This window comes from Podarcis liolepis, assembly GCF_965112155.1.
Source record: "Podarcis liolepis genome assembly, chromosome: 15".
Taxonomy (NCBI): Eukaryota; Metazoa; Chordata; class Lepidosauria; order Squamata; family Lacertidae; genus Podarcis; species Podarcis liolepis.
This window is the reverse complement of record NC_139566.1, coordinates 33840524-33868299: the sequence shown is the minus strand read 5'-3', so window position 1 is coordinate 33868299 and position 27776 is coordinate 33840524. Positions and strand designations below refer to the sequence as shown.

Genomic DNA, 27776 nt, shown 5'->3' with positions numbered 1-27776 from the left:
AGTTACTCACAGCATCTTATGCAATATCAAACTTTATTGCTCAAAACTAATGTTTGTGGGGGAAACAAGTACTTAAAAGACCTAACACACAGGCTCAACGATAGAGGCTTCATAGTTGTACCAACTGACCACCGGCATTGAGAAACTGCACTCAACATACAATCCATACAGCACCCAATAACATTGAGTTGGTCACATTAACTTTTAAAATACAATATTGTAATTGATCACTGCAAGTTGTTCCAAATGGCTGACTTAATTTGGAATCATTTCTACAACAGCTATTTCCATTTTCTGACCAGAACCAAAGAATTACAGACTAGGGCTAGAAAGGATACTTTTGTTAAGTGTGACAACCATTAGAACAGCATAGATAGATACTTGTTTCCAGCAGCTGGAAAGCCAAGTGCTAAAACAGTTAATAAAGCTTAATTGGAGGTTTTAAATGGGTAGTATTCCCCCCCCCCCCACTTATGTTAGTAAATTTCCACTCAGTATCAAACATTCAAATAAGAACCAATTTTTAGCTTTCAAAAAAAAATCACATCTGTGAAGAAGCACATATTAATATGTAATATGGAAAGCAAAAGCTATCCCTAGAGGATGGAACAGCTATTAGTGAAGACCATCCACAATGATATTGATTTACTGAGAGAAAAAGAGGGCTTGAAACAGTTTTTGCTTTAGGCATCGTTAGGACTGAAACCATTACAGTTGACTAACTAGAAAAACAGCAACACACAAGTTACAAAACAATTTTGGATGTCAAATCACGCTGCATAAGTACTCATGCAGAAGCTGAAATTAATGTAATGATTTACCCTCTTATCATAGCAGCTTATGCTCATGTGCAAATGCAAGACTGTTACACTTCAAACAAAATAGTAAACATCAGAAATACAATACTTCACAGTGACAACAGTAGTTACATTGTTTGTTCCAGCAGTTATTGCGCTTTGCCTGAACATTTTGCCGAAGAGGCTACAGCACATCAAATACTTTTTTTTTTTTAAGAAAAATGCATAATTTGTACTAGCCTTTGGTTCACAATGACACATCTGGATGTTTAAGGGCAGTGGTCACCTTTTGCAGGATTCAAATCTTGGCAGACTGAGGTAAGACTAAAGCAAGATGGCCAGCGTGGCAAACACTTAAAAGAATGAGGCATCTATGGATATATATGCTGCAGGTACCCTGCAAAACATTCTGATTTTGGAAAATATATATGCAGAAATTTGTTGAAAAAGTGCAGTTACAAGTAGGCTTTTTTTAAAAAATGCAAGGAATGCACAGATGTAAACACCTACGTTAAAAGGCATAGAAGAAAGCCTATTTGACTTTTAACAACTTTTTAAAGTACTACATCAGTGATGGACAAAGATGAAGACTAAAGCTAGATTTTCTGTAGAACAGAGGCAGTGCATTTAGAACTATGTCCTACTCATTAAACAAATTGCGACCATATTCAGATGTGCTGAATAAAGTTCCAAAATAAATTCATTCTGTAGAGAACACAAGGATTCTTTGCATAAAAACATGAATGAAAACACTTAAGCTTGAATAAAGGCTATATCTCAATGTTAGCATGGGCTCACTACTGCCAAAATTACCAAGGGTAAGCATAACATACAATAAGAGGCTTCCAGCTGGGAGCTTTCAAGTAGTCTGCTTCCTCTGGTTCGTAAGACAAAACCCTATCAGCTGGGGCACACAGATGTCCAATAACATTTCATCAAGAGGTGTTCAGTATTACCAATTTATTCATCACAGGCTGCCTGCTCTTGGTAACTGGTGGCAAGAAACTGGGTGAATCAAAATGGCTGTGCCAAGCAGTAATGTACAATGCAGGGAACATTTAAGCATTTTGCAAGATAATTTGATTAGGATCCGAAAGGTAGCTTTGGTGGAACACTACAGTTGAGTTAGCATATAGTACTAGACACCACCCAATTAAGTTACCACCTGGCAAATCTATGTATACCCAATGTCAAACTGAGTTGTGTAACGAATGTATGGCACTAAGAACTGTAGAAAATTTGCATTCCGAGTGGGAAGCAATGAAACTTGACATATAACTGGATCAGGCAACTCAATTTCTGGCACTCTAGAATGCCCTTTCATGGAACCTGTACAACCCATCTCAAGTATGAGGTGGGACCCTGGGCCTACTTCCTCCTAAAAGGTCTTGGAACAAACCACTACCACTTCCATTTAATTGTCTCCTGTTGCATTATTTTCTTGTGACTGTTGCAGCAGACATCTAGAAATGAGTATAACTTAACAGATATCCACTGTAACATACACAGTACTAGGAGATACCTTAGCAAAGGGCCTGAACTGTAGTATTTCTGGAGTGTAAATCTTAAGTGTAGAAGTATTTCTGGACCACACTGTATGTTTTTTTTAGGGCCATGTGTTAGCTATTCAGTATCTTGTAGCGGATATTGACTGCTTAAGAAACTATATAAAGACAACAACTTGCATATTCATATTCTTTATTTCAACTCAATACAACTTATGCAGAAGATCTTATTAAAGTCCTCTGATGTACCCCAATTTACATTCTAATAGTTTCCATGCAGAAACTACTCTGCAAATGCTAAACATTTAATAAAACAAAGCCAGTGACAACTTTTTTTGAAAATGTTAAAACTCTTCCAGTGAAGAATGCTTCCAGTGATTTTCATGACTGCCATTAGTCAATCCACAAAGGAAAGGGTTTTTCATGTTTGTTTAAAGGTAATAGGGTGCATGAGATTGAAGTATCAATTAGATCTAGCTGCATTAAATAAAAATATATATACCATAAAGGGAGATGCAATTAAATCTCTATTTTAATTGTTAGAACTGTCAGTATATTTTCAAACTGTTTTCAAGTGGGGTCTTAAAAACAGAAGGAAATGCAAATTACCAAGCACCATCACTGCTCACTCTCAGTTCATTCTAATTAATTGTGGAGGACTCTCTCAAGACCAGAATAAGAACAGGCTGCAGAGCACTGGTGCTTAGTCATCCACTCCCAATCACCTGTAATTAATTATGGTAAAAATAATTAGAAGCTATATACTCCTTTCCAGTTGTCTTTTATGTAAACTATTATGGTTTTTCCTATGTTTCCCTATCTTCTTTTTTTTAATATTTTAAGTAAATATAGCCAGCAATTTTGAAAACAGAGACACACTGGTGCTCAACACTGCAGGTGCCATTCTTACTGTCTAAAGACCACTGTACCAGAATATTAAAAAAATTATGCCTGCCAAAATTCAAAAACAAGCAGCACTGGCCTAATCTTAATGGCATTAAGGAACATTGCTTTCCACTTTTCTTCAATGTAGTTGTCAAAAGTGTCTTATCAGTGCATATTATTTTGTGCTGAAATGCAACAAAGCTCTTTTTGAGAAAACAGTTGTCAGCATGTTCATACGAGAGTGTGTACAGCTGTATTCCTATATTATACATTCACTCCACTCTTTACATAGACATTCTGGATTAATCCTTAAACATATCCATTCAAAGACAGCATAATAGTTTCAAAAGGGGTGGGGGAGTGCTTACTTCAGCTTATCCTGTGTGAACATGCTTTTCTGCCCATTTCTATACATTGACCCACACAGATTTTTGCTGTCTTGTATAAATGTATATCTCAGAGGTTTTTTTTAAAAAAACCCTCAAAAGTTCAGTACTATTGCCCTGATTATGCAAAAGAACAATGCATATTTGAAGCAGCTTGGATTGTTACATTATTTTGCATTCTGAAGCAAACCAATTATTAATTAAATTGGGTGAGGGGGACTAGCTTTCTTCACATGTTTTATTGCTCCCCAATTATTCCTTCTGATCACACATCAACAGTACACAGAGGCTCGCTGCCAGGTTGAGCAGATTCGACAATTGTCATCTTGGGTTTCTTTCGAGTTTCCTCCTTAAAGATATAAGAAGCCAACCATAATTATAAACAAACTTGTACACATAGATGGTGTCAACATTTTGAAAACATTTCAACAGATCAAAAACCAGAATTTTCTACTTTTAGCCCCATGGCACCCTAATAAAAGGAAGAGATTAGCATCTATATTGTGAAAATGCAGAACACAAAAGCTACTTTTTAGTGCAAGTCTCTATGTTCCCTTTTGCAAAGGGAATCTGAAATTGATCACAGATGAAAATGTGGCAACTCCCCTTTCACACTTAACCTCTGATTTGGTGGGGGAAGATTTTCTTTTAGTGCTTAACAGCAATCAACCTATGCCTACAGAATACTTGCTAACAGAGAACTGAATTACAAAGATTAGAAAAAGAAAGAGCAATAGTCTAAGCTAGTTGTTTATACTGATGGGCCGTAAGGGAAAACTGACATGCCAACCCCCTGTGACAGCCACATTTCCATGCAAGGACAAAGGCCAGTCATGAAGAAGAAGAAGTCATCACAGCAAGATTATAAACAGTCACAACACAGGAGATATTTCAAAATGTCTGCATCCTAGATAACCATAGTGACCTTTGTTTGAACAGTAAGGAATTTGTTAACTGAAAAAGCATCACAGAAGAATAAAAACTAGTTCTTTCAAAATTTAACTTTAAATTTCTGCAATGTGTATGAAGTTAAACTGTCAAGAAATATAAACACAGCTTTCATGCATGTTCTCAGAATTAAACAAATTTTAAAATTAGTAATCATGCACTTACCCTTTCTTGTGCCAACTTCTTCATTTCTTCCTGTAACTTGTTAAGAATGTGCAGATTTGGCTTGTTCTTTTTGGCATACTGCTGAAGCTCTATCACACTTTTATCAGACGTCTCCTGTATCACAAAGTATCAGAAAGACTAAAGAAAGAGCTCCCATTTTCATCTTCAAGAGGAAGGTTATTTTTATAATATGTTTACTACTAAGGCTGACCAAATTGGCGAGTGCTAGGGACAGGGTTTTTGCAATGATGGCCCCAGTGTTGTGGAATTCCCTCCCCTGGTAACTTCACTTGGGCCCCTTTTCTTGTAACCTCTAATTCTTTGAAGACTTTTTATTCTGGCACACTTATTGCTGATCCCCCCCCAGCCCCTGTATATGCTTTTATCTATTGTTAATTATATTATTTCACAATTGTTTTGTGGTTTTAGCTGTTTTATTGTAAGCCACCTTGTGGTGGTTTGCTTATATATTAAGTAAATAGATAAATATAGGAGAAGAAACCACGCTGGAGATTTTGTACTTTCATTTTGTAGAATGAAAATATTTTCATAAATAAATGGCAACATGATGGAAGTATGGTATCCCTCAAGTTGCACCAGTTCTCTTACACACAGGTGATGCTGTAAGGGCTCTTCCTCCTGATCTATTCAGCCTGCCAAACTGTGCCTAAAACTTCAAGAATGTCAGGACACTAACTGTTGCAGCAGCTCATGTGAGGAACACTTTCTGGGTTGGTGTATGCATGTGGTCCCAGATTATTGCTCAGTGTAAGCATTTGCACTCCCTCATGGGTTTTTGCTGCATAAACTCAACTTATGGATCACATCAGCGTCTTTGCAACACAGCAGTCTCAATGTTAAGGAGTTTGCAACCACGGCATTTAAACAGCATTGTTATGAGGAATTGAATTTAAGTATTGCATAGCTTTAATAAGAAGACAAAAAACGATTCAGAAAGTTAACAGAGCAAAGCATACATAACTTACCTGCTTAACCATCTTACTGCTCTCTCTTCCATACATGCGCAATAAGGACCCCCAGTTTTTCACATGCGGATGAAGCAGCTGAAGGATTTTCTGAGATGCCAACTGTTTCCCAACTCTCTTGTTTTTGCCTGCATAATCGCCATGAAACAAAGTTTTGGGAGGAAAAGCAGGTCCACATCAGAGCTTTTTTAAATCCTTTGTAGTAATTGGTTCATAATCATTATGGAAAGTCAAGATTAGGTCCACACTAAGCTGCAATCAGCTCCCATTTAAATAACTGCAACCCAAGACATGACTTTCATACCAATTTCCACAGAACCTAAGTGTAATTATTTATCTCTCTATTTATGAAATTTATACTTTTCCGTTATATATCTCAAAGCAGCTCAGTCAGAATGAAATTGAATTTAAAACATCAGAAATAGAAACATTAGAACTGCATTCATAGTGCAAAGATCTCCTGAAATAAAACCATTTTAACCTGGCATTTGAAACCTAATAGGGACTGTGCTTAATAGGAACAAGTTCTATAGAACTTGGCCCACTACATTGAAGGCATGACTCAATAGCAAGAGTCATGCTTCTGGCCCATAGGGGACCACCATTAGCCCTCCAAGCTGATTTAAACTGATCCAACCCAGGAAGATAAAAAATACCAACCCCTTAAAAAGGGGTGTGTGTATGGAAATGTCCTCTAATCCTGGCAACATTTCACAACAAGATGCCTTTTCTATTCCTAATATTTGTGTATTTCCAATATACAAGTCCCGTATCTCAGGAAGAGCATTTCAGTCTCACAATGCCATGAAATTCCCAGGTGTAGTTCCTAAATACTTAATATCTAGATCCAAATTCCTATCTTAATTAACAGTGGTGTCAAGGCCATGAGACTGGTGTATACAAGAACACAGGTAAAGCACAAAGATCAGGAAAATTAGAAACAAATGCTACACAATCAAGCAGAGAATGAAGAGGAATATTCATCTCAAAGGCTTTCAAACCAGCCATCATACTTACACCAGCCACGCACGGTGTGCTTCCCACATGTCATGACATATTCACTCTTCTGATTTTTACCAGGAATCACTTCAAACTTGATGGATGTGTCACCCATTCCATGGTTTCTTACAGAGATGAAATGGTGTTAGCATACCAAACCACAATCTCTACTTATACCACATGTGGCTAACAAAGTTTCAAAAGTAAGAGATCTGGTAATGAAAAATTATTTTTATTTCTATCTAACCAACAAATCCTGTTTTCTACCCAACATTCTACACATGCTCCTAATATTGAATACTGCTTTTGTGCAAAACAAACAACCGGTCAAAAATGAATGTTTCTTTAACATCTTAAAAAGCCCCACAAAAATATTGCCAAAGTTAAGCACATTTGCATTTCTCAAGATTTCACTGGGGGAATTAACATGCTGAATGCTCTTCCATTTTAATTAATGTGTCTAAAGTGTGTAATTTGGAAGTATCATGCCAAAACAAATAATTTAACGTGCCTGCATTTGAGAGGGCAAGCTAAACTGTTTGGTTCAGAGTCAAACTTTACATCTGCTTTGTGAGCACTATTACTGAACAGTATAGCAAACGTATAGTTGGCATGAGAGTTTGTGCTGACTTCTAGGCTCATGTTTCCCATCAGATGGTTCCATGGTCCTACTACTGTTGATGAATAGCTGTCACAGGTTAGGGGACTGTCTGTAAGCATGAATTCAAGCATGAATTGTTTGTGCCATTGTAACATTAACAAAAAACAGAAGAACATATGAACATAATTTTAATTAGTAAAAAGCACCCCCCTCACAACTGCTCAGGAGATTTGAATGTACACTGGGATATCCATAATTCTACTGAACACATTAGCAGTACCCAACCTTACCTTTTAAGGCACTCATGAAGGATTTGATATGGAGACAATAGTCCAGCTTTACTGGTCAGTTCGTATACCCGTGAGTCCTCAATACTGATATGGTTAAAATACTGCAACAAAATTGGTAGATCATCATTACTTAAATGGCAAGAAGGAATTCTGAGCCTTGACTTTAAAGGTTTATGCCTGAAGGATGGATCTGCAGTACTAAGCAGAACACTCTGCATAGCATTGTGCCATCAAAATTCATTATTTATTGCCATTTTGTGCAGCCTTAAATGAATTCATTGGGAAATAAATGTTTCACTATATAAGAATACCACTACTTTATTTTGCTTTGGCTCCACTTTAGTTAGCAAGATAATTATGCTGGCCACATACTCCATTTTAAGGAAGCCTAAAACAAAGATTAATACAGTTTTGGAAGACTATGAGTAAAGGCTGGAAAAAACCCTAAATACATATAATCCTAGCCTTAAAAGATAGTAATATTTGGAAAGAGGGGGAAATGACTGTCATAATCAGTTTATTACAAGTCACACACAGCAGTCAGACAATCTTATCTCAGATGAATAAACCAAGAAAATGCCCAAGTCTTCTGTCAACCTGCTGCCTCAGCCCAGCACAATAAGCCAGGAACTCTTCAATTAACCATAATCTCCCATTTCATCTGAACCAGAAAACTATTGCTACCAGATTTGGAAAACATCAGCTCATAAACTAGCTCCAAAAAGCTGCTAAGATCCAGCCTTGTTCTAAAATTGGTAACTGTAGATTCCCATTTAATCGGAACTGGTAAATGTTCAACTGAAGACTTCCATGCATAACTGCAATTTGCTAAGAAAGAAGGAAATAAGCAGTGATGTGCAAGACTCACTCCTATTTCAGCTTATTAAGCAGATCATTTCAGCTTCAAAATTTTGACAAGTTCAATGAAATTTCATATTACCCACTTTCCCCCCTATTCTAGATAGTCCAGGAAAATATCTAGGTTCATTGTTGAGTATTTCTGGAAGACTTTCAGTCTGAACATTTCCCACTGTCCTAAGGTTGATGTAGATCTGATTTAGCATTTATATCTGGGTTACATTTGATAAGACTAAAAATGTTGTATTAATATTATATGCTGCACAAACATCTTAACTCTTCTGAAGAGCAAAGAACGACTGGAGCAAAAATTCAATAAAACGTATTCAGTGTGATTTAAATATTATATTTAAAACAAATTCTAAGCTTTATTTAGAAATAATTTTATTGGACTCGTTGTAAATATTCCAAACCATGACAATTCAACAGCAGACACATACTGTTACATTTTAAGACACTGGAAATAGGTTATCATATGACATTGCTATCCTATGTATGTCTACTCCAAAGTTAAGCCCTTACTGAAATCAATTGAACTTGCCCTCAGGTGTGTATAGGATTGCAGTCTGATTTTAGCATGTCTGAACAGCTATACTCATGAATCTATGAACTTATGTGTTGGAAAATGTTAATCACCAGTTTAAAAAAATATTTGACTACTAGTGAAACTGGGATATTTCCAACTAAGTCATACTCATTTAAATAAACTTTGAGTAACTTGATTTCAATAGTCTACACTTAAATGATGAGCACTTGGATATAATCCACTATTTCAAAAGTGTCAGTGTAAAACTTTTTGAAACTTTATCCTCAAAGCACTTTCATACAGTCTACAATGTAAGATAACGCAACTAATTATTAAAAGAACTGCAAAATGCTACTGTGTGGGTTAAGCTAAAATTAAAAGGTAAAGGTAAAGGACCCCTGACAGTTAAGTCCAGTTGTGAACGACTCTGGGGATACGGCGCTCATCTCTTTACTGGCCAAGGGAGCTGATGTTTGTCCGCAGACAGTTTGTTCGGGTCATGGCGAACCAGAGCAGCGCACGGAAACGCCGTTTACCTTCCCGCCGCAGCGGTACATATTTATCTACTTGCACTGGCGTGCTTTCGAACTGCTAGGTTGGCAGGAGCTGGGACCGAGCAACGGGAGCTCACCCCGTTGCGGGGATTCAAATCGCTGACCTTCCGATCGGCAAGCCCTAGGCTCAGTGGTTTAGACCACAGCACCACCGGCGTCCCTCAAGATAAAAATACACCACCACAAAAAACAACAACAATGTATCACATTCCATTAAAGTTGCAATCCTACACACACTGGGAAGCAATTCCCACTGAGTTCAATGGGATTTACTTCCATGTTCAGATGCACAGTATTGCATTGTAAAGTCCATACCTCTAGTTCCTCACTATCTTTGGGCTTTTCCTCAGAGGTCTGTTTAACAAAATCAGGAATGAGGATTTCCAGTGTAGCTCGGGCTATGGAAGATAATGAAAGGGTTAGGGTCTTGCCATAATCGCGTATTGCACAAAATTACATTTCTGACAAATGTCGATGAACCAAAAACAAAAATTTCCAACTGTTTTTACAGTAGAAAAAAGACTTCTATTTTACAATCAACTTGTGTGATAAGCACAAGATGTGTTTATACAGCATTTACAGAATCAATATTAAATATCACAGGCTCAATCCACCAAGCTCCGAGGCTATGAACTCTCCATACATTACATCAGGGCTCCAAGACTGCAGTCCTGCTCATTGTTAGAGACTGCTTGAATCCCACCAACTTAAAAATATGAGAAGTAATACTGTACTGCAGCCCCAAGGCTGCATCTTTCCTCATGAGCCACCATCCTTTGCTTCACCTGTTTAAAAGTTTAAAGGAGTTCTTCTAAATCTATTTAATCCATACATTGTAGAACTAGTACTATAATTGTTTCTTAAATCGTTCAAGAACGTTGTACTCAATATTATCCATTAAAGAAGGGATTGCTAACCCATGACTCGCATATCCTCTCCAACCTGTCATTTTTTAAAAATAGTAATTTTTAATTTTTAAAAAAACTGGCTCCCCACTGTGATGTATGAAGCCCAAAGCTTTTTTTGGTCCCCCTTCCCGACTGCATTTTTTAAAAAACAAAGTTAATCATGCCCACTTACATGCCCATTACAACATGCGGCCCCCGGATGACTGAAAAGGTTAGCTACCCCTGTATTAAAAGGTACATACACCCTAAACCTGCATGTATTTATTACGGAGTAAAGCCCATTTTGCGACAGTAGAGCTGAAATGCATACACTCTTTGGATTGCAACCTTATTGGTACTGGCTATCAAGCACACATTCAATATATGACATTTAAATATGTTTACATTACCAGCTTTATTCTTCGCAAGTTTCTTGCTGCTTGCTGTACCTGCCCCATAAGTCACTCCATCAATAATAACCGAGGCTCCAAAAGGCTCACTTGGGTTCTCTTTAAAAAGGAGAGAAAATGGGAAGCCACCATATTCTAAACAAATCCTAAACCTACATGATTTAGGATGTCTGAGAACTACCAATTCTCTTTGTGTAAGATAAACTAAAGTGATTTTGACCAAATAATGCAAACAGGCTGCTTTCATCACAGGTTTACAGAATAAAAACGACAATTTCCTTATGTCATCTGTTTGTGACATAACTACTAAAAAAGAAGTTTTTGAAATGCTAACACAGTCTTCAGATGCTATGTTAAAGTTCTAAGATGTAATCTAAAAAGGTTGTACAAGTGCTATCAATATGCAACTCTTAATTTAGTAGTTCTCAGATTCCACATTAGCTGGTCAATGACCTGCCATCTTAAGACTTTGATTTCCATTTGTTGGTGATTGACATTTTGAATGAACAAAACTAGGAATCTGCACATTACAATGAGTCTGTTTTTCCTTCAAAACCAACAAGGGACACTTCTTAATTTACGTTATTCTAGATGCAGTGCGCATCCTGTCAATGCCTATACTGTTTATTTTCCTGGAATACTTGGCTCAAGCTTAGATCAAGTACAGCCCAGACACTGCCAGTAACTGTTGTCCTACAAAAAAATACTATAGTGAAGACTTACCACATTCAAAGAAATTGTAAACAGGTCGAACCTTTAGGACTCGTTGCATATATTCATGAAGGATGCAAACTTCAGACTTCCCATTGGGATTAATAACAAACTCTATTAAGAAAAACATTTTTCAAATGCCTTTAAGGATTTTACTACCAACAGCATAACATATAGATTAGGAGCTCCTGATCATAAAGCAAAAAGTAAAATCAGTATTCTAATTCAGCTTAGACAAGTTCACATACTACTCAAGTTTGCCTGAAAGAGGAGCAGGTACATACCCTCTTCTACTCCTCCCCAACATAACATTTCTCAAAGTGCAAGAATCACTTGGACATGCCTCTATAACTGAAACACCCACATTACACAATACTTTATGTGTGAGGGGGAAAAGGAGACACATGTCTATCACATGCAGAGTCATTGGCTGGGTATGTGTGCACTCGCTCCTTAATTTCAGAGTGTTCATTTTGGAGAAGCTATATAGAATATCTCCAATAACCAATCCCAATGACAATAACTGGACATATTCTATTTCACATTCAATGATCTGCTTATAGGAAGCTGCTTATAAAGTCAGAGCTCAGTACTGTCTATACCAGCATTTCCCAAACTTGGGTCTCCAGTTGTTTTTGGACTACGGGTCCCAACAACTGTGATCTGGAAATCCATGATTGGGAAACACTGGTCTACACTGATTGATAGCAGCTTGACAAGGTTTCAGACATGCCTCTTCCTGGAGATGCTCAAGATTGAACCAGAGACCTTATGCATACAAAGCAGACGTTCTGCAATAGAGCTCTGGCCCTTCCCATTCAGTTTCCATCACTTCCTGCTCCACAAAGCAAAGTATTTCAGGTAGACCATTCTACACTTGCCAAGTACAGAATTAGGTTCAAGCTACAGAAGTACTTGGGAAAGCTTCCATAAAGTGTAAGTCAGATAGCATGGCTTCATTACTTCTGTACCTCTCCTCACATGGTCTTACAACAAATTGGTCGCTGCACAATCAAACAAGGAAAGTATTATGTCCCAAGTCCTTCTAAAACAAAACATTACCATATCCAAAAGCAATTATCTGTAATGAAGACAAGCAGTTTTAATACTGTCATAGCTTGAAATCAAGACAAGACTTCTATAAGCATTCAAAAAAAGTTTTTGGCAAGAAAGTCAGTTTTATGAAAGGCAGGGAAATCATCAATTCAGCCCTATTAGAACCTGGTGCCCTGACCATTTTGGGGTATGCAAACCCAAATTTTCATATTTAAAGAGGAACCAGGTGATTGCAAGCAACCTGTTCTGCAGGGAAGCTAGGATCATTTTTACACATGCATTTTGTTAATTCCAGTACTAATCCAACTCAGACAAAAACTAAGCACTCGTCAAATGAAAAAAGTTAACATACATAAAACGGCTTACCTTTTTTTGTGGGTGCATCTTGCACAGACAAAGTAATAAGTTTCTGATTGGCTGGTAAAATGGGTCGCTCAGATTCTGCTTGTTTCCTCTTCATCTCACGATTGAACTGTCGTCTCTCTGCCCAGGTTCTGAATTTCTTTACAGTTACTTGTTCAAAATCAAAACGCTTTTCAAGATAGTGTCTAAAATCTTCAAGATCTAGGAAAAATATTCAATCCCCATGGTCAATTAAAACTACCACTTTTACATTACAAAGACAGTGACAAAATGGTTAGGCTCAAAAGAAGCGTTCTGCTGCTGTGTCCTAGCGTGCCCACTCAAATGTCCCCAGTTTGCAAGTGTGCCCACAGGCCTCAAAAGGTTAGCAACCCCTAGTTTTGATGGCTGGCACGTCCCAGCTATGCTACAATTCTAGCATTTCACTATGCATGATGATGGAATATTTGAAGTAAAGATTTAGACATTAGTTTTACTGCACATCCAAATTATTTTAACATGTGCTTCCATCGGAGAACTGAAAAAGGGCTGCAGCATACAACAAACCAACTAAATGCTTATAACTACAACTAAATACAATGGAATTGTATTTAAAACACACAAGCAGCAGCAGCATTTCATTACAAATTGAAGGAGAAATGGAATACCGAATTAGCATGTACTGTACTGCAAGCTGGATTTTGAAGGGGCAGAGGAACCAAATTGCAAACATGCGCTGGATTATGGAGAAAGCTAGAGAGTTCGAGAAAGACATCTACTTCTGCTTCATTGACTATGCAAAAGCCTTTGACTGTGTCGACCACAGCAAACTATGGCAAGTTCTTAAAGAAATGGGAGTGCCTGATCACCTCATCTGTCTCCTGAGAAATCTCTATGTGGGACAAGAAGCTACAGTTAGAACTGGATATGGAACAACTGATTGGTTCAAAATTGGGAAAGGAGTACGGCAAGGCTGTATATTGTCTCCCTGCTTATTTAACTTATATGCAGAATTCATCATGCGAAAGGCTGGGCTGGATGAATCCCAAGCTGGAATTAAGATTGCTGGAAGAAATATCAACAATCTCAGATATGCAGATGACACAACCTTGATGGCAGAAAGTGAGGAGGAATTAAAGAACCTTTTATTGAGGGTGAAAGAGGAGAGCGCAAAATATGGTCTGAAGCTCAACATCAAAAAAACTAAGATCATGGCCACTGGTCCCATCACCTCCTGGCAAATAAAAGGGGAAGAAATGGAGGCAGTGAGAGATTTTACTTTCTTGGGCTCCATGATTACTGCAGATGGTGACAACAGTCATGAAATTAAAAGACGCCTGCTCCTTGGGAGAAAAGCAATGACAAACCTAGACAGCATCTTAAAAAGCAGAGACATCACCTTGCCAACAAAGGTCCGTATAGTTAAAGCCATGGTTTTCCCAGTAGTGATGTATGGAAGTGAGAGCTGGACCATAAAGAAGGCTGATCGCTGAAGAATGGATGCTTTTGAATTATGGTGCTGGAGGAGACTCTTGAGAGTCCCATGGACTGCAAGAAGATCAAACGCATCCATTCTTCAGGAAATCAGCCCTGAGTGCTCACTGGAAGGCCAGATCCTGAAGCTGAGGCTCCAATATTTTGGCCACCTCATGAGAAGAGAAGACTCCCTGGAAAAGACCCTGATATTGGGAAAGATGGAGGGCACAAGGAGAAGGGGACGACAGAGGACGAGATGGTTGGACAGTGTTCTCGAAGCTACCAGCATGAGTTTGACCAAGCTGGGGGAGGCAGTGGAAGACAGGAGTGCCTGGTGTGCTCTGGTCCATGGCGTCACGAAGAGTCAGACACGACTAAACGACTAAACAACAACAATGGGTTTAGTATAGAAATCTCCTAGGCTTGCAGTCCTCTGCGTTCGCAAGTTCTAAATCTGTAAGCCAAGTGCCACAGTATCCACAAGGAAGCCTACATGCTTGAGTTAGATTCTTATCACTCAATAAATCAACATTTTTGACACTTACCTACTGATTCATCTTTGCACACCTCAACCTTGGCCTTAACTTGACCTAAGGCTCCTTGTGCTGCATCTCCCCCGGGTGGGTCTTTCTCATCTAAAGTCCCAGAATCAGCAGCAGTGGAGTCCGGCTCCTCTGTTTGGCAGTCAAATTCTAAAGACTTATCCATGAGTTTTATAGGCGATACTTCCCCATTTGGGGTGATGTCATTACTTTGTTCCCTTTCCTCATTTTCCTTCATTTTCTTATAATGCAAACATGGAATGCTACTCAACGGGGGATCATGTTTCTGCAAATATAAATTTTTAAAGTTAAAATTATGAGAACATATCTAAAAACCCAGATCTAACATCTTCCAGTAGTGTTCAGAGTTTGCTATATGTCTCCCCTATCATACACCAGCAAAGCCTGAGATCCTGAGAACTTTGTAGAGATTTGCTAGGTGAGCATTTTCAAGAAAATGGACTATGTTGTCGAAAAGCTATTTTATGCTTTATATAGCCAGCCACAGCATGTCAACCATTTATAACCTTCAACATCTGAATGGAAGTTGTATGCAGGTGAACAAAAGGGAATTGCACTTTGGAGCTATGCAAAGTCATGCTGAATTTATTATTTTATTTGTTAATGCAGTTATTCAATTATTACCAGAATACCATGTGGACGTAAGTGCAATCCACTGGAACTGCAGTGCTCCTATAAAATGCCCAGTTTAATAAATGAAGATAATGAAGCAACAGCACGATATGATTGTGAAAATACAAAATTTTATAACATTGTTGAATTTGCTGTATGTTTCCAATTATGACTTAGATACAGCCTAGTAAAATTCTAAAATATATTTATACAAATGGCATTAAAAGAGGCAATATTTCCCCATACAATCTACATGATATTATTCAGATACCTTCATATTTAACTTGGTTTCCCAAGCTACTGTGGAAACTAATTCTTAGAAACACAGCACATTTTTAGAAACATAAACTGAACCAGCAAGTAAAACCAAAGTAGGTCTTTAGGCAACTATATTAAGTGACATTTTGTCACCAGTATATCTACGAATAATCACAACAGGCTACAGATATATTCAAAATCTAATTTCTCTAAATGACCAAATTTATTAAAGCCTGTTCCATACCCTTATGCTTCCTGTTCCTAAGAAGTAAGGTCTGGACCAGGTGACAACTCTGGATTCTCGGTGCAGATATACAGGAATGCCAGAGTTATGGAATGTCATGATCCATCCATCAGGCAAGGGCTCTGTAGGTGGACGGCCACGACCTTCAGAAAAAAGGAGAAACTGCTCAATGCACAAGACGTCTTATCGCAACAAAAGTGGTTGGAAGGATACACAAGAAGTCTGAAGTTATATATCAAAGAAATATATCAGTGTAAATGATCAACCAAGAGGAGAGTAAAAGCTGCTGCCACCTCTCCCAACCCCTAGTTAATAGCAAGGCTGTGAAGGAGCTCCCTGTTTTTGAAGGCCCACAATGACATTCACTCGATGCCCCATACGTCCCGGTAATATTTTGAAGTGGTCAGATTGCATTTACTCCCAACCTGTACACAAAGTTAGCAATTTGCTTTCCAGGGTGAAACAGTATTTTGAACAGCAAGTTCAAAACGGAAGTAAATATGAATATATTGTTTTATTTCTCTCTCTCTCTCTCTCTCTCTCTCTCTCATCCTCAGTATTATTCAAGCTGCAACTTGTTTGCTGCACCATATCAACTTTTTAAAACCCGTACAAGCTGTTTACAAAAAGAACAAAATGAATAAATTATCAGTAAAAAACAGCAAAACAACTACTTAAAGCAGAATTTCCCCAACTTTTCGGGTTGGTGACTCATTTTTTAGACACGCATTATTTCATGACAAGTATTTCAGATTTACTAGCAAACTGGAGGTTAAACTAACCCCTTAGCAGCACAGGGAGCATTCACGCAACACACCTACACACTGCAGCAGACACACTAACATGTTGTCACACAATTTGGAAAGCTCTGACTTAAAACCTTCGAAAAAATAATTAAAATTGATGATGAACTGAAAGCCAGATTTAAACATAACATATCTGGGTAGACTTCCCTAAAGTATGGCAGTGGGTGCTACCACACTGAAAGATTAATTTCTCACAAATACTAACCGCTGTTAAATAAATTTATTGCATGCCTCTTTTTGTACCTCTCCTTTTTCATCAGAAAAAGAGCAGGGAATGCAAATCCCTAGGAATATGTACTTGCCCCCTTTTTGTGGCTTCACAAAGGACTGAAAACATTCCATCTTTATTGTAATTTATTAACTTCATGAGAAGCCATATGCATTTTTTAAAAAAAAAAATCAAGCAAAAGGCAAAATATTTAATACTCTTTCCCACATCATAACCAGCTTGATTTAGGCTGCAATCCTGAGCACACTTATTTGACAGAAACTACCACTGAACAAGGCAAGACTTATTTCCAAGTGCAATGAATTGGGCTGCCGAGTATCACCAGCCTGCAAAACCAATGTGTGGCACTTTAATGAGATGTTATTTTTCCTCCGAGATACTGGTCCTAACAAGAATAAAAACTCAACACAAGTTTAGTACCCCTCGAAGATTTCTAATGAAGGTGTTCACAGTTTACCTTCACAAACCTCACATTCAACATCTATCTAAAATATTCTCCTTTAGGATTCCACAATACTAATATACAATAAATGTCTACGACAGGGTAGAGCAGACATAAGGCTTGCGGGATCTACTGTGGATTTTAATAGAGCCTCAAGGTCAAAGAAGAGCTAGATCCAAAAGACGCACACTTAGATTTAAGAGCGTGTGATGTCTCTAAGCAGCTGCTGAGCAAATGGTTTTAAGTAACAGAACCAAGCAGAGTTCATCATTCTTCCACACAGAAATGTACTTTTGGCACTCCAAGCTTTCCTTGTTTCATCCGTCTAATGGGACATGGGGGTGGGGGGGGGGGTCACATTGCAGTTGATACTGTTCAGCAATTGAGACTCAGAAACCCTTGCCAATCTACTGCAGATCATCCAGAGATCCCAATCTACCTGGGTTACACAGCCTGTGTGAGCCTCAGGGCCAGCCCACCCATGAGGCAAGATGAAGTGACCACCTCAGGGGGCAGGATCCACAGGGGCAGTAGATCCAACCCCCAAGGAATGCATTGCCCACTGCTGCCACTGCACCAATGGCAGTGACAGCTGTAGTACACTCTTTGGAAGCCAGATCTGCTACCTCCTCAGCAGCTACAGTAGCCACTTGGCAAATAGGTGCTGCTACTAGTTTCCTTCCACCCTTGCTCCAGATACAGATCTTTAATTCTCCCCTTATTCCTGACGTAGCTCTTCACACCCCTTCTTCCCTGGTGGGGGGGGGGGCATTTTGTGGTTCACCTCAGGTGCAAAAATATATTGGGCTGGCCCCAAGGAGCCTACAAGCTCAGTATTTCTTATCATCTATGGTGGCCAACCAGGAACTTCCTGGTTTTGCTACCTGCTTCAGAAAGAAAAAAGAAGGCCGATATCAAGGAGACCACAAGACCTGGCCAATGGACTGCTTTTGGACTAATATAACTAATATATTGTGGGTATGTTCAGACCATTACCTCAAAAGTATTATTGCAAAAAAGAGTACATAGTAAACATATCTATAGTTATACATAATGTAAATAGCTTACTTTTAAGAACTGTTTTTATTTTGGTCATCATTGGCTGCACAGTTGTCTCCCCATCAGATTGATGGTCACTCTCCCCTGCATATTTCTCATCAATTCTCCTTTTCTTAGGAACAGAAAGGCCTTCTTCCAGCAAAGCATCCACATCATTATCAAATTCATCCTGAAAAACACATTGTGATATACCATGCCCCTATATCTATTCTCCTCCTCAGACAATACTGAAGTCAAAGCAAGAATGATTTGTACAGGGATCCACAAAATCCCATCCCCATCATAAGCCAACTAAGAATTAAAGTGCCATGTTTTAAGTAAATTATTAATAACTTGACACTTTCTCAGCATTTAGCATTCTCTAGAATAACAAAGCTCACAGCCTTCATACTGAAACAAAAAAAGAAAACAAATCACAACATATCCATTCTCAGTACTGTCTAAATGTATATTTCATACAGTTAAGCAGCTCTTAACACCACTCCCAAATTTAAGCATTTGTTATAATCTGAATATTACTTGGTACAGAGACCTTTTAGTTAATGTATAAAACCTGGAGAAATGTTTGAAATTAGAAACAGAATTTACTTACCTCGTAAGAATAGCTTAAGGTTTCTTCATCCACTTTGTCTCTCTGAACGATTGCTTTAGATGTAAACCCTCCTTCTTCATCTATTTCCATCAAATTTTCTGTAAAATCTTCTAAATCATCCAGAACTGCATACTCAACTCGCTTTTCCTGATCTACATCATTTTCATCCTCCTTTTTGTCATCATTTTCACCAGCTACTCGTGTAGCTTGACCATTACTACCCCCACCCAGAGGACAAGCATGCATACCCCCATTAACATTATTAATACCTAAATCTGTATCTGCTTCATAACCATGCTCAGCTCCAGTGTACAGAACTTTTCTGTCTTTACTTTTGCAGCTCTCTGTAAAGCTAACACTAATCTTTACATCTTTAAGCAACTTAAGATCAGGGGTGAACTTTCTAACTGACGGCGCATGACGAGCAGTTCTTGGGCTTTGGTCACTATTAGGATCTACGATAAGACGACTTTTGTAGCATGACGATCCCTTTGTGAGAAGTTGTATTCTGCCGACAGTGTGCGCGTCCCCAGCAGGGGTATCTGACTGTCCATCACCACCAGAGCCAACGTCCATTACCTCTGCGTCACTGGACGTTTGCAGGGGAGGTGGTGGAGGCTGTTCATTAGGCGGCAGTGGTGGGGGACAAGAATGGTTCTCCACATTCGCTTCTGTTGCTGGCTCTTTTGGAAGGGGAGGTGCATTTTCATAATTCTCCATAATTAAAACTTACAAAAAACAAGGCTTTAAATAAAAGGTATATTGATCTATACTCCTAATATGAAGAAGTCCATCAAGATCGGATTTGTCATGCTCTATTCAATATGCAACACTGATGATTCAATTAAGCTGACTACATTGTTCTTTTCATTAATGTAGACAGCTTTCAGAACCACTGTCTCAATTACTGGAAATCACAATGCATTCAGCTTAAATAGCTGATGTCGAAGTAAAGAGCATCTTCACTGGCCGCATGCAGGTGTCCTTTTCTTCTTTCAACCTACAAAGAGAAAAAAAAGAATAATCAGAGAAGCTTTCTTTCTATTGCTCTCTACAGTGGTGCCCCGCAAGACGAATGCCTCGCAAGACGAAAAACTCGCTAGACGAAAGGGTTTTGCGGTTTTTGAGCTGCTTCGCAAGACGAATTTCCCTATGGGCTTGCTTCGCAAGACGAAAACGTCTTGCAAGTTTGTTTCCTTTTTCTTAACACTGTTAATACAGTTGCGACTTGACTTCGAGGAGCAACTCATAGAACGCGGTGTGGTAGCCTTTTTTGAGGTTTTTGGTGATTTTTGAAGCTTTTCCAAAACTTTTCCGACACCGTGCTTCGCAAGACGAAAAATTCGCTAGAAGAAAAAACTCGTGGAACGAATTAATTTCGTCTTGCGAGGCACAACTGTAATTCTATAGGACAATTCTGCCACACAAAATTCAGAATGACATGTTTTAACTACATGCTGCTAAACAGCAACACAAACAGCAGTTTAATCTAAAAAATAATGCTTATGGTGACTGAACAAGCAGGTGGACTTGAACAAGCAGTTGAAGCATTAAAATGGGGCTATGCAAAAGTACCTATTCTTCTTTAAGTCAACGAACTGCTGAACAGACTACAACACAGTTACTGCTCACATGCTATTGAAAGCTAATATTGGCACACAGAAAATACAGTTTTATTTTTAATTCCAAGTTTTTTAAAAAGCAAGCTCCTTTCATATGAAACATTTGACTACCTATTATTAACTAAATGCTAATTCTAGTAAGACAGTAATGCCTCATAAACATTAGAGTATTATTATTATTAGGTTTATTGTCTTTATCTTAATTAACAAAATCTGAAACCCAGAGACAACATAAAGGAGAACTACAAGGATACTAGAATGATTCCAGTGATGTACACAGTTACACCAATATGAGCAGTCACAGAATCTTAAGAATGACTTTACACAAGATGGTTCTCATACATGAACATCACTTCTGTGTAGCAATCTGCATGTTATTTTTCTCACACATTTTGACGCAACAAATGCATACATCTGTGCTGCAAGATTAGATAATGACAAGTGCAGGCTAAAAGGAAGATGATGCAGGGTCCAAATCAGCTGAGACAGGCACTCACTGGATATTTTTAGAGAAGCTTAAGACCACCATAAATAACATATCTGAGGTTGGCATATTTTTGGGACTGCTTCCTTAATAAAATCCTAAATGAGGTTACCTATAAATGATGTTACTTTAGCTGCACATACACACTTTTAATCTGGGCTTCATATATATCTCTATATCCCTATCTAATATACCTCTATTTAATATTATATATAAATATATAAAATAGTTTGTGTGAGACAGCAATTTGCACAGCTGGTAGTAATTAAACCTGTGAATAAAATTCTTATTGCACCGTGGTCTTCTTTTGCACTCGTAGGGTGAAATTCAGAAAACACAATTATCTCTATGTGCCCTACCCACAAGACAGGAGATATTCATCCTGAAGAGCCTCTCCCAAAATATTTTTTACAGCAAACCACCCTTTTACTGCCCATTTTAAAAACCTACATGAAAATCAAAGGTTTTCAAGTACATTATATTTTAAAGACATATATACCATATTTTTCTGTGTATAACACCCCCCGTGTATAAGACACCCCCTATTTTGGGGGACTCAACCAATCACCCAGCCCCACAATGCACGAGCCCCCCCCCCTTTAACATTATTTTTGAGCAAAAAACCCTAGTCTTATACACAGAAAAGTACGGTACTTATTTTCACTGCAGTGACCATGGAGAGATAAGATGGGAAATTCTTACCTGTTGCTAATTGATTTCTCCAAGTCCCTCTATATAACCCCCCCCAAAAAAAATCCTACCAGCAGGGAATAAAGGAATTACTCCCACATCCCACAAAACCCAGCTGTTTGGATCAGCTCAATTCAAACTTCAAAGAAAACTAAATACTTCCATGCACTAAGGCTGGGTGATATATCAATATACTGTCCAGAACTGGTTTGATGTCCATATTGTGATATCAGTTTCATAATTTTTGACCTGGCAATATATCACCAATCATAAGGAGTGTGCGCGCACGCTATGCAAAAATATGGGAAAACCCGTGAAGCTAGCCAATGCCTCTGCATAGCTTCATCCTTATTTCAAACATTGTGATATATCACAATGTTTAGCAGGTGATATACTGCAATGGCAAAAAACTGGTATCATCCAGCCCTACCATACACAGTACTTTCAAACATTCACACCCCCAACACACTACATAGGAGATGCAATTTCAACACAACTCCCTCTCCCCATTGCTCCTTCCATGAATTACTAGATTTGCGGGGGGAAAGCCGGGGTGCAAGAGTTTAACTTTCCACATTAAGTTTATCTGAGAGGAGGAAGAGTACATAAATGCAGATGGATGGAAGTCTGGAAGAATACTTCTATTTCTTCTTTAAAAAGTGAGATTAGGAGAACCTACTGGTTTGTATAAAATGGAAGGAAGACCCAGCTTACATAAACTTAAAGGAGCAATGCTGTTTTGATGTGCAGATGTCACAATTCCATAAATGAGTGGTAGATGGTTATAACACAATGACTGTTTCCATGAATACTAAACTTGTTTTCTTCTAAACATCAGGAAGAACTTTCTGACAGTAAGAGCTGTTCAACAGTAGAACAGACTCCTTTAGGAGGCTGTGGACCCTCCTTCAGAGGAGGCTTTAAAGCAGAGGTTGGGTGGCAATTTGTCATGGATGCTTTAGCTGAGATTCCTGCATTGTGGGGGATTGGACTAGATTACCCTTGGGGTACTTTCTACTTCTACAGTTCTATCATTCCATTCTTCTAGGGTACACATACGATACAGGCAAAGTACACGTTATGATTGTACCAGCAATGTTTCCTGCAGCAAACATATACAGTGCCGAAATTACAAAATACAGTCGTGCATCAGAAGTCGAACGAAATCCGTTTCAGAAGTCCGTTTGACTTCTAAAATGTTTGGAAACCGCGGAAGCAGCACCAGGCATTCAGATTCCAAATAACATTCACACACCGGAACACTCACTTCCGGGTCTGCGGTGTTCAGGAGCCAAAACATTTGACTTGCAAGGCATTCGGGATCCAAGGTACGACTGTACAGAAATATCTGTCAAAAATGTATTTATCTGGGGAGGAATCTAGACTCATATAAATAACCCTGTTAAAATGCTTTAAAAAAAAGTTTGAAAAATATATTGAATATATTGAATTTGCCATAGTTCACCATCGCCATCTAGTGTCACAATTGTATAATGCACTTTACAACACACTTAAAACGTTTTATTTGCAGCTGTATAGCTGAGTCCAAATACACCAGGTTAACATGCAAGTACCATTTACCTATTCAGAAACAAGTCCCTCTGATTTTAGGCTCACAATCATAGTGTAAGTGGGTTTCAACCAGTGTGCCATAGTACCCTGGGGTGCCTTGAATGATGGTCAGGGGTACCACAGGCAACACTACCTCTGTTCCTCTTCCCTTCCGCCTCTGATGCCCTCCTGCATCTTGGCCTCTCGCGCAGCTGTTTATTGCAGCAGCCCTGGCTATAAGCTCCACAGTCGAATGGTTTCACTTGGAGGCACCTCTCTTTGGGGCGGGGCAGTTCAGAGACCAGGGAGGACAGCAGCAGCTGCCGGAAGGACTCCCAAGGAGAAGGGAAAGGAGGCTGAGGGAATACTCCACAAGGGAGGGTGAGAGGCAAGAGGTGACATAACTAGGCTCCTGAGCCCCACAGGGGTGCCGCAGAAAGAGTGTAGTTGGTCAAGGGCGCCGTGGTCTCAAAAAGGTTGAAAACCTCTGGTCTAACTGATTGGAATGTGTTAATGTTAGAATGCTGAAATTAATGACCGAATTATTATTGACCAAAGACAGAGAAAATTACGAAAAACTGCAGACAGACCCACTATTCAAACTCTGACAAAGCAAACAGCATAGAGTAGTAACAGATTTTGTAGCTTAGTATGTTATCATTAAACCTTTATTGCGGTCGAAAGACCAACAAAACAATTTCAAATTAGTATGTTTTTGTACTTATCTCCAATATTTAATTAAGTTCCTGAAAATCCACTAAAGTTCATAGTGTGAAAGTGATACCAGAAAATTACAAAATACAACTGGTTCACAAACCCAGGCAAGCTGGCATCACCCCATAACTATGTCTGAAAGAGAAAGTCCCTAGACTTCATAATTTCCTTAGTAGCAAAAGAAGAGACCAAACAACTTCAAGCCTCTCTCAGCTGTCGCATGGATATGCCCAATGATTTTTCCAGTATCCACTCAGGCAACCCCTGAATGTACAAAAATAGCTTATAAAAATCAAAGTTCTATATTATATAGTAAAGCAGCTAAGCCAAATGTATTTTCTGTGCCTACTGGCCTCCCATTTGCAAGAACATGCTCCACTAAGTGACTTTGGCATATATGTTTTGCAATGGAGAAACTAAGCAACTAATTGGCTGATACATACTCCAAACTCCTTTGGGATTCAGAGGTGACAGGTTTTCCCAGCCCAGAGTGGTTCTCAGCCAAGTTGAGCCATGTAACCTTAGGCAGCCACGCTTCCCCCCTCCCCAACATGAAACATGACCCTAATACCAGCCAACCATGCAAAGCTGTTGTAGAAATCAGAGCTTTGAACACCCATAAAACACTATATACCATGTTTATTATTTTCAATTACTATCCAGTTATGAGGCATCAGTGTGCTAGGTGCTGTATACAACAAATAAATAAATCTCTGCCCAGTAGAACACACACACTATGATGCAGAAACTGCAGAATCACTTATGTGATGCTGAGCCACACCTCACCTAAATAAACACTTCTGAAGAAGTGTGCATGCACACAAAAGCTCATACCAAGAACTAACTTAGTTGGTCTTTAAGGTGCTACTGGAAGGAATTTTTTTTATTCTAAATAAACACTGTCATTTAAATGCTAAGCCAAGTTTTAACAATGGTTAACATGTGGCAACACTTGTGAATACAAGCAAAGTTCTAGGATGGTGCGCTTAATAACAACAAAGAATTGGTCCTGCTACCATACTTTCAAAAGTCCAACAAACCAAAATCAAGTTGATTAAAGTTTCCCTCCTTCCTTTTATTTATTGGGGCATGAAAGCAGGTAACCCTACTGGAATTTAACAAGCCTGAGTTAAACAATTTCTTCCCTTCCAAACACAACAGCACTTAGATTACATAAGATGTTCTGTAGACTATAGACCATGCAGGATGCAAACATCAGGTGGGGGCTAGATCACAACCACCACACACTGTTTTCTGTGTAGTGGCTGTCTAGTGTTACAGAATAAGGTACAAATCCTTTCAAAATGTAGCAAAAAAAGGGCTAAGAACAAGCTCCTCACCACCATCCTTTAAGAAAAGGCTGACCCTTCTTCAAAATCCAGTAGGTAACAAATGATAGAATAACGAATGTGTGTGGGGGGGGAGAGAGGATGATCAAACTGGAAAGCAGGATGCTGGACTAGAGGAAACTATGGACTGCAGTCTTTGAAGAAACAGGAAACTGCTTCATACAAAGTCAGAGCAACCATTCTTCAGGATCTTACAAGAATCTTTCCCGGTCCAGCTACTAGAGATAAGTTTCAAAAACACAACGAAACCTGATTCTAGGGTGGTAGCAGTGTTAGTCTGTTAAACAATTTTTTTTAAAAAAAATGAGACTGTCTTGGGCCATGATAAACACTGCTATATCTCCTAATCTTTCCTCTTAATATTGTTGTCTTGAGAAATTTTAGAAAGTAGAATATATGCATTACTTAAATAAATAAATTAAGCAAATAGATTATGGCACTGCTTTTTGTTCTCTATGGTGTGGCAAAAGCTTTCCTCAATCAATCTCGACTTATCAAAGGCATAATAAAGCCTCCTTGATCACTTTCTTTGAAGACCAAACTGGCTCTAACCAAGGAAAGCACCTGCAAGTTTTTCAAAGGCCACAAGACCAGGGCATTCTTTTTGGTGCTTTTAAAAAAGCCCGAAGAAATTAAACCTCTTACCTCCTACCTGCACAAGAAGTCATCAAGCCAGTACACTACAGCCCCCAAACTACTACCATAAACAACTGTTCTTAGAAGGCTGGGTGTATCCGTCCCATAATTTCACGACGGTGGTAAGTTAATAGTATAGCCATCTTCGGCCTCACTTTTGTATCCCGCCCTGCTATCCAATATATTTATTTATTAAATAAAAAAACCAAATCTTGAGGGATCGGGGGTAGCATGCGCTGGTCTTACTAAGGTTTCCCTCCCCGCCACCCCCAAAAAAACCCCATTTCGCACCCACTTCCATATAATTCCATTCAACGTGGGGTTTTTTTTGTTTTTTTTTTTTTGTTTAAAGGCGGGCGAGAGAGAAAAAGTAATTCGCCTCAGCCGCATCAACAAGGTTCCGCCACCAACCCCGGAGCTTCCGCCTCCTCCGGGAACCGCGAGGCCCAACCCGAGTAAAAAGAAGGCCCGGGGGCTCCGCAGGGATGATTCCCCGTTATCATTCCGCATCTCCACCACCCGCTCCCTACACACAACCACCGCTCCCCGCCCCCAGTAGCTGCGCAGGGCCTAGGCCCGGGAATGGGCTCTCTCGCACGCGTGCCGCTACCGTCCAAGGACGGCGGAGCTGAGGCGGCCAGGCCGCGCCAAGGCCCCGTTCTCTCCTCGCCGCGCCCTGCCGGAGCCCACAGGCCCGGCACCCACCTGGGCCATGCCCGGAGTAGTCCCTGCCGCTCCTCGCTCGAGGGCTCGCGTTTGGGCTTTCTCCTCGCCCCACCTCCAAAGCCAAAGTGAGGGGGGAGAAACCAGCCGGGGTAGGAGGAAGGGGCCGCGCCGGCGTCGTTATCTTTTTCCCCCTTTTTCTTCTTCTCCTCCTCCGTCGCGGGAGCTTCTTTTCTTTCCCTTCCCTCCCGCCCCCTCTCAGGGAAACCGCCTTCTCGTTGCCACGGCCGCCATCTTTAAACGTTCTCTCCCTCCCTCCCCTCCTCTCGAGGCTTTTTCTTTTTTTTTGGCTGGGTCCTCTCCCAGCCAATCGACGTCGAGGGCTGGACGCGTTCTGGCTCCCGCCTTTTCTGCCCATTGGCTGAATGCCGGCTTTATTGCGCGCGGCGGCCGTCGGCGTAAGAAACAACAGGCGCGAGAAGGGAGGAAGGGCGGGAGCAAGGAGGCGAAAGGCGGTTAGGTTTTAAAAACAACAACGCCAAAACGGCTCGGTCGAGTGAGGTGTGAGGGAGGAGCCAACGGAGACTTCCATGAGGCAGGCGGGAAAAGATGGTGGCTGTGAGGGAGCTTTCTGGACAGACTCCTAGAGTTGGAAGGGATTCCCCAGGGATCATCTAGTCCAGGCACCCCCAAACTGTTTTTTTGGGACTACAATTCCCATCATCCCTGACCACTGGTCCTGTTAGCTAGGGATGATGGGAGTTGTAGTCCAAAAACAGCTGGAGGACCAAGTTTGGGGATACCTGATTTAGTCCAACCCCCTGTAATCCAGAATGCATCCCACAGCCATCCCTTGAAAAGCCTTACTGAAATCAGTATA

General features: G+C 39.6%; 1 protein-coding gene across 2 annotated transcripts; it reads right to left on the bottom strand.

Annotated features, from left to right (window-relative positions):
* Positions 1–14: 14 nt before the first annotated feature.
* DGCR8 (DGCR8 microprocessor complex subunit) lies at positions 15–27234 on the bottom strand. Of its 2 annotated transcripts, XM_083479039.1 has the most exons (14): positions 26939–27234; positions 19188–20187; positions 18605–18764; positions 16060–16202; positions 14928–15210; positions 12931–13128; positions 11521–11622; positions 10798–10896; positions 9816–9898; positions 7563–7663; positions 6690–6796; positions 5673–5800; positions 4687–4800; positions 15–3922 (listed from the first exon to the last, which is right to left on the bottom strand). In XM_083479039.1, the coding sequence occupies exons 2-14, from the start codon at positions 19905–19907 to the stop codon at positions 3839–3841; spliced, it is 2322 nt and encodes a 773-aa protein (XP_083335165.1). In that variant the 5' UTR covers positions 19908–20187; positions 26939–27234; the 3' UTR covers positions 15–3838. The 2 variants fall into 2 exon arrangements, with proteins under 2 accessions (XP_083335165.1, XP_083335166.1); XM_083479040.1 differs by lacking the exon at positions 26939–27234 and having other exon boundaries at positions 19188–20201.
* Between the last annotated feature and the right edge of the window lie 542 nt (positions 27235–27776).

What these genes read in the sequence shown, in the direction of transcription:
- DGCR8 (XM_083479039.1), bottom strand. Translation starts at nt 19,907, where the DNA reads ATGGAGAATTATGAAAATGCACCTCCCCTTCCAAAAGAGCCAGCAACA. An exon ending in TAGGAACAGGAAGCATAAGG is followed by an intron (nt 15,211 to 16,059) that starts GTATGGAACAGG and finishes TTATATTTGCAG; the next exon opens with AAACATGATCCCCCGTTGAG. An exon ending in ACTTGCGAAGAATAAAGCTG is followed by an intron (nt 9,899 to 10,797) that starts GTAATGTAAACA and finishes TATCTTCCATAG; the next exon opens with CCCGAGCTACACTGGAAATC.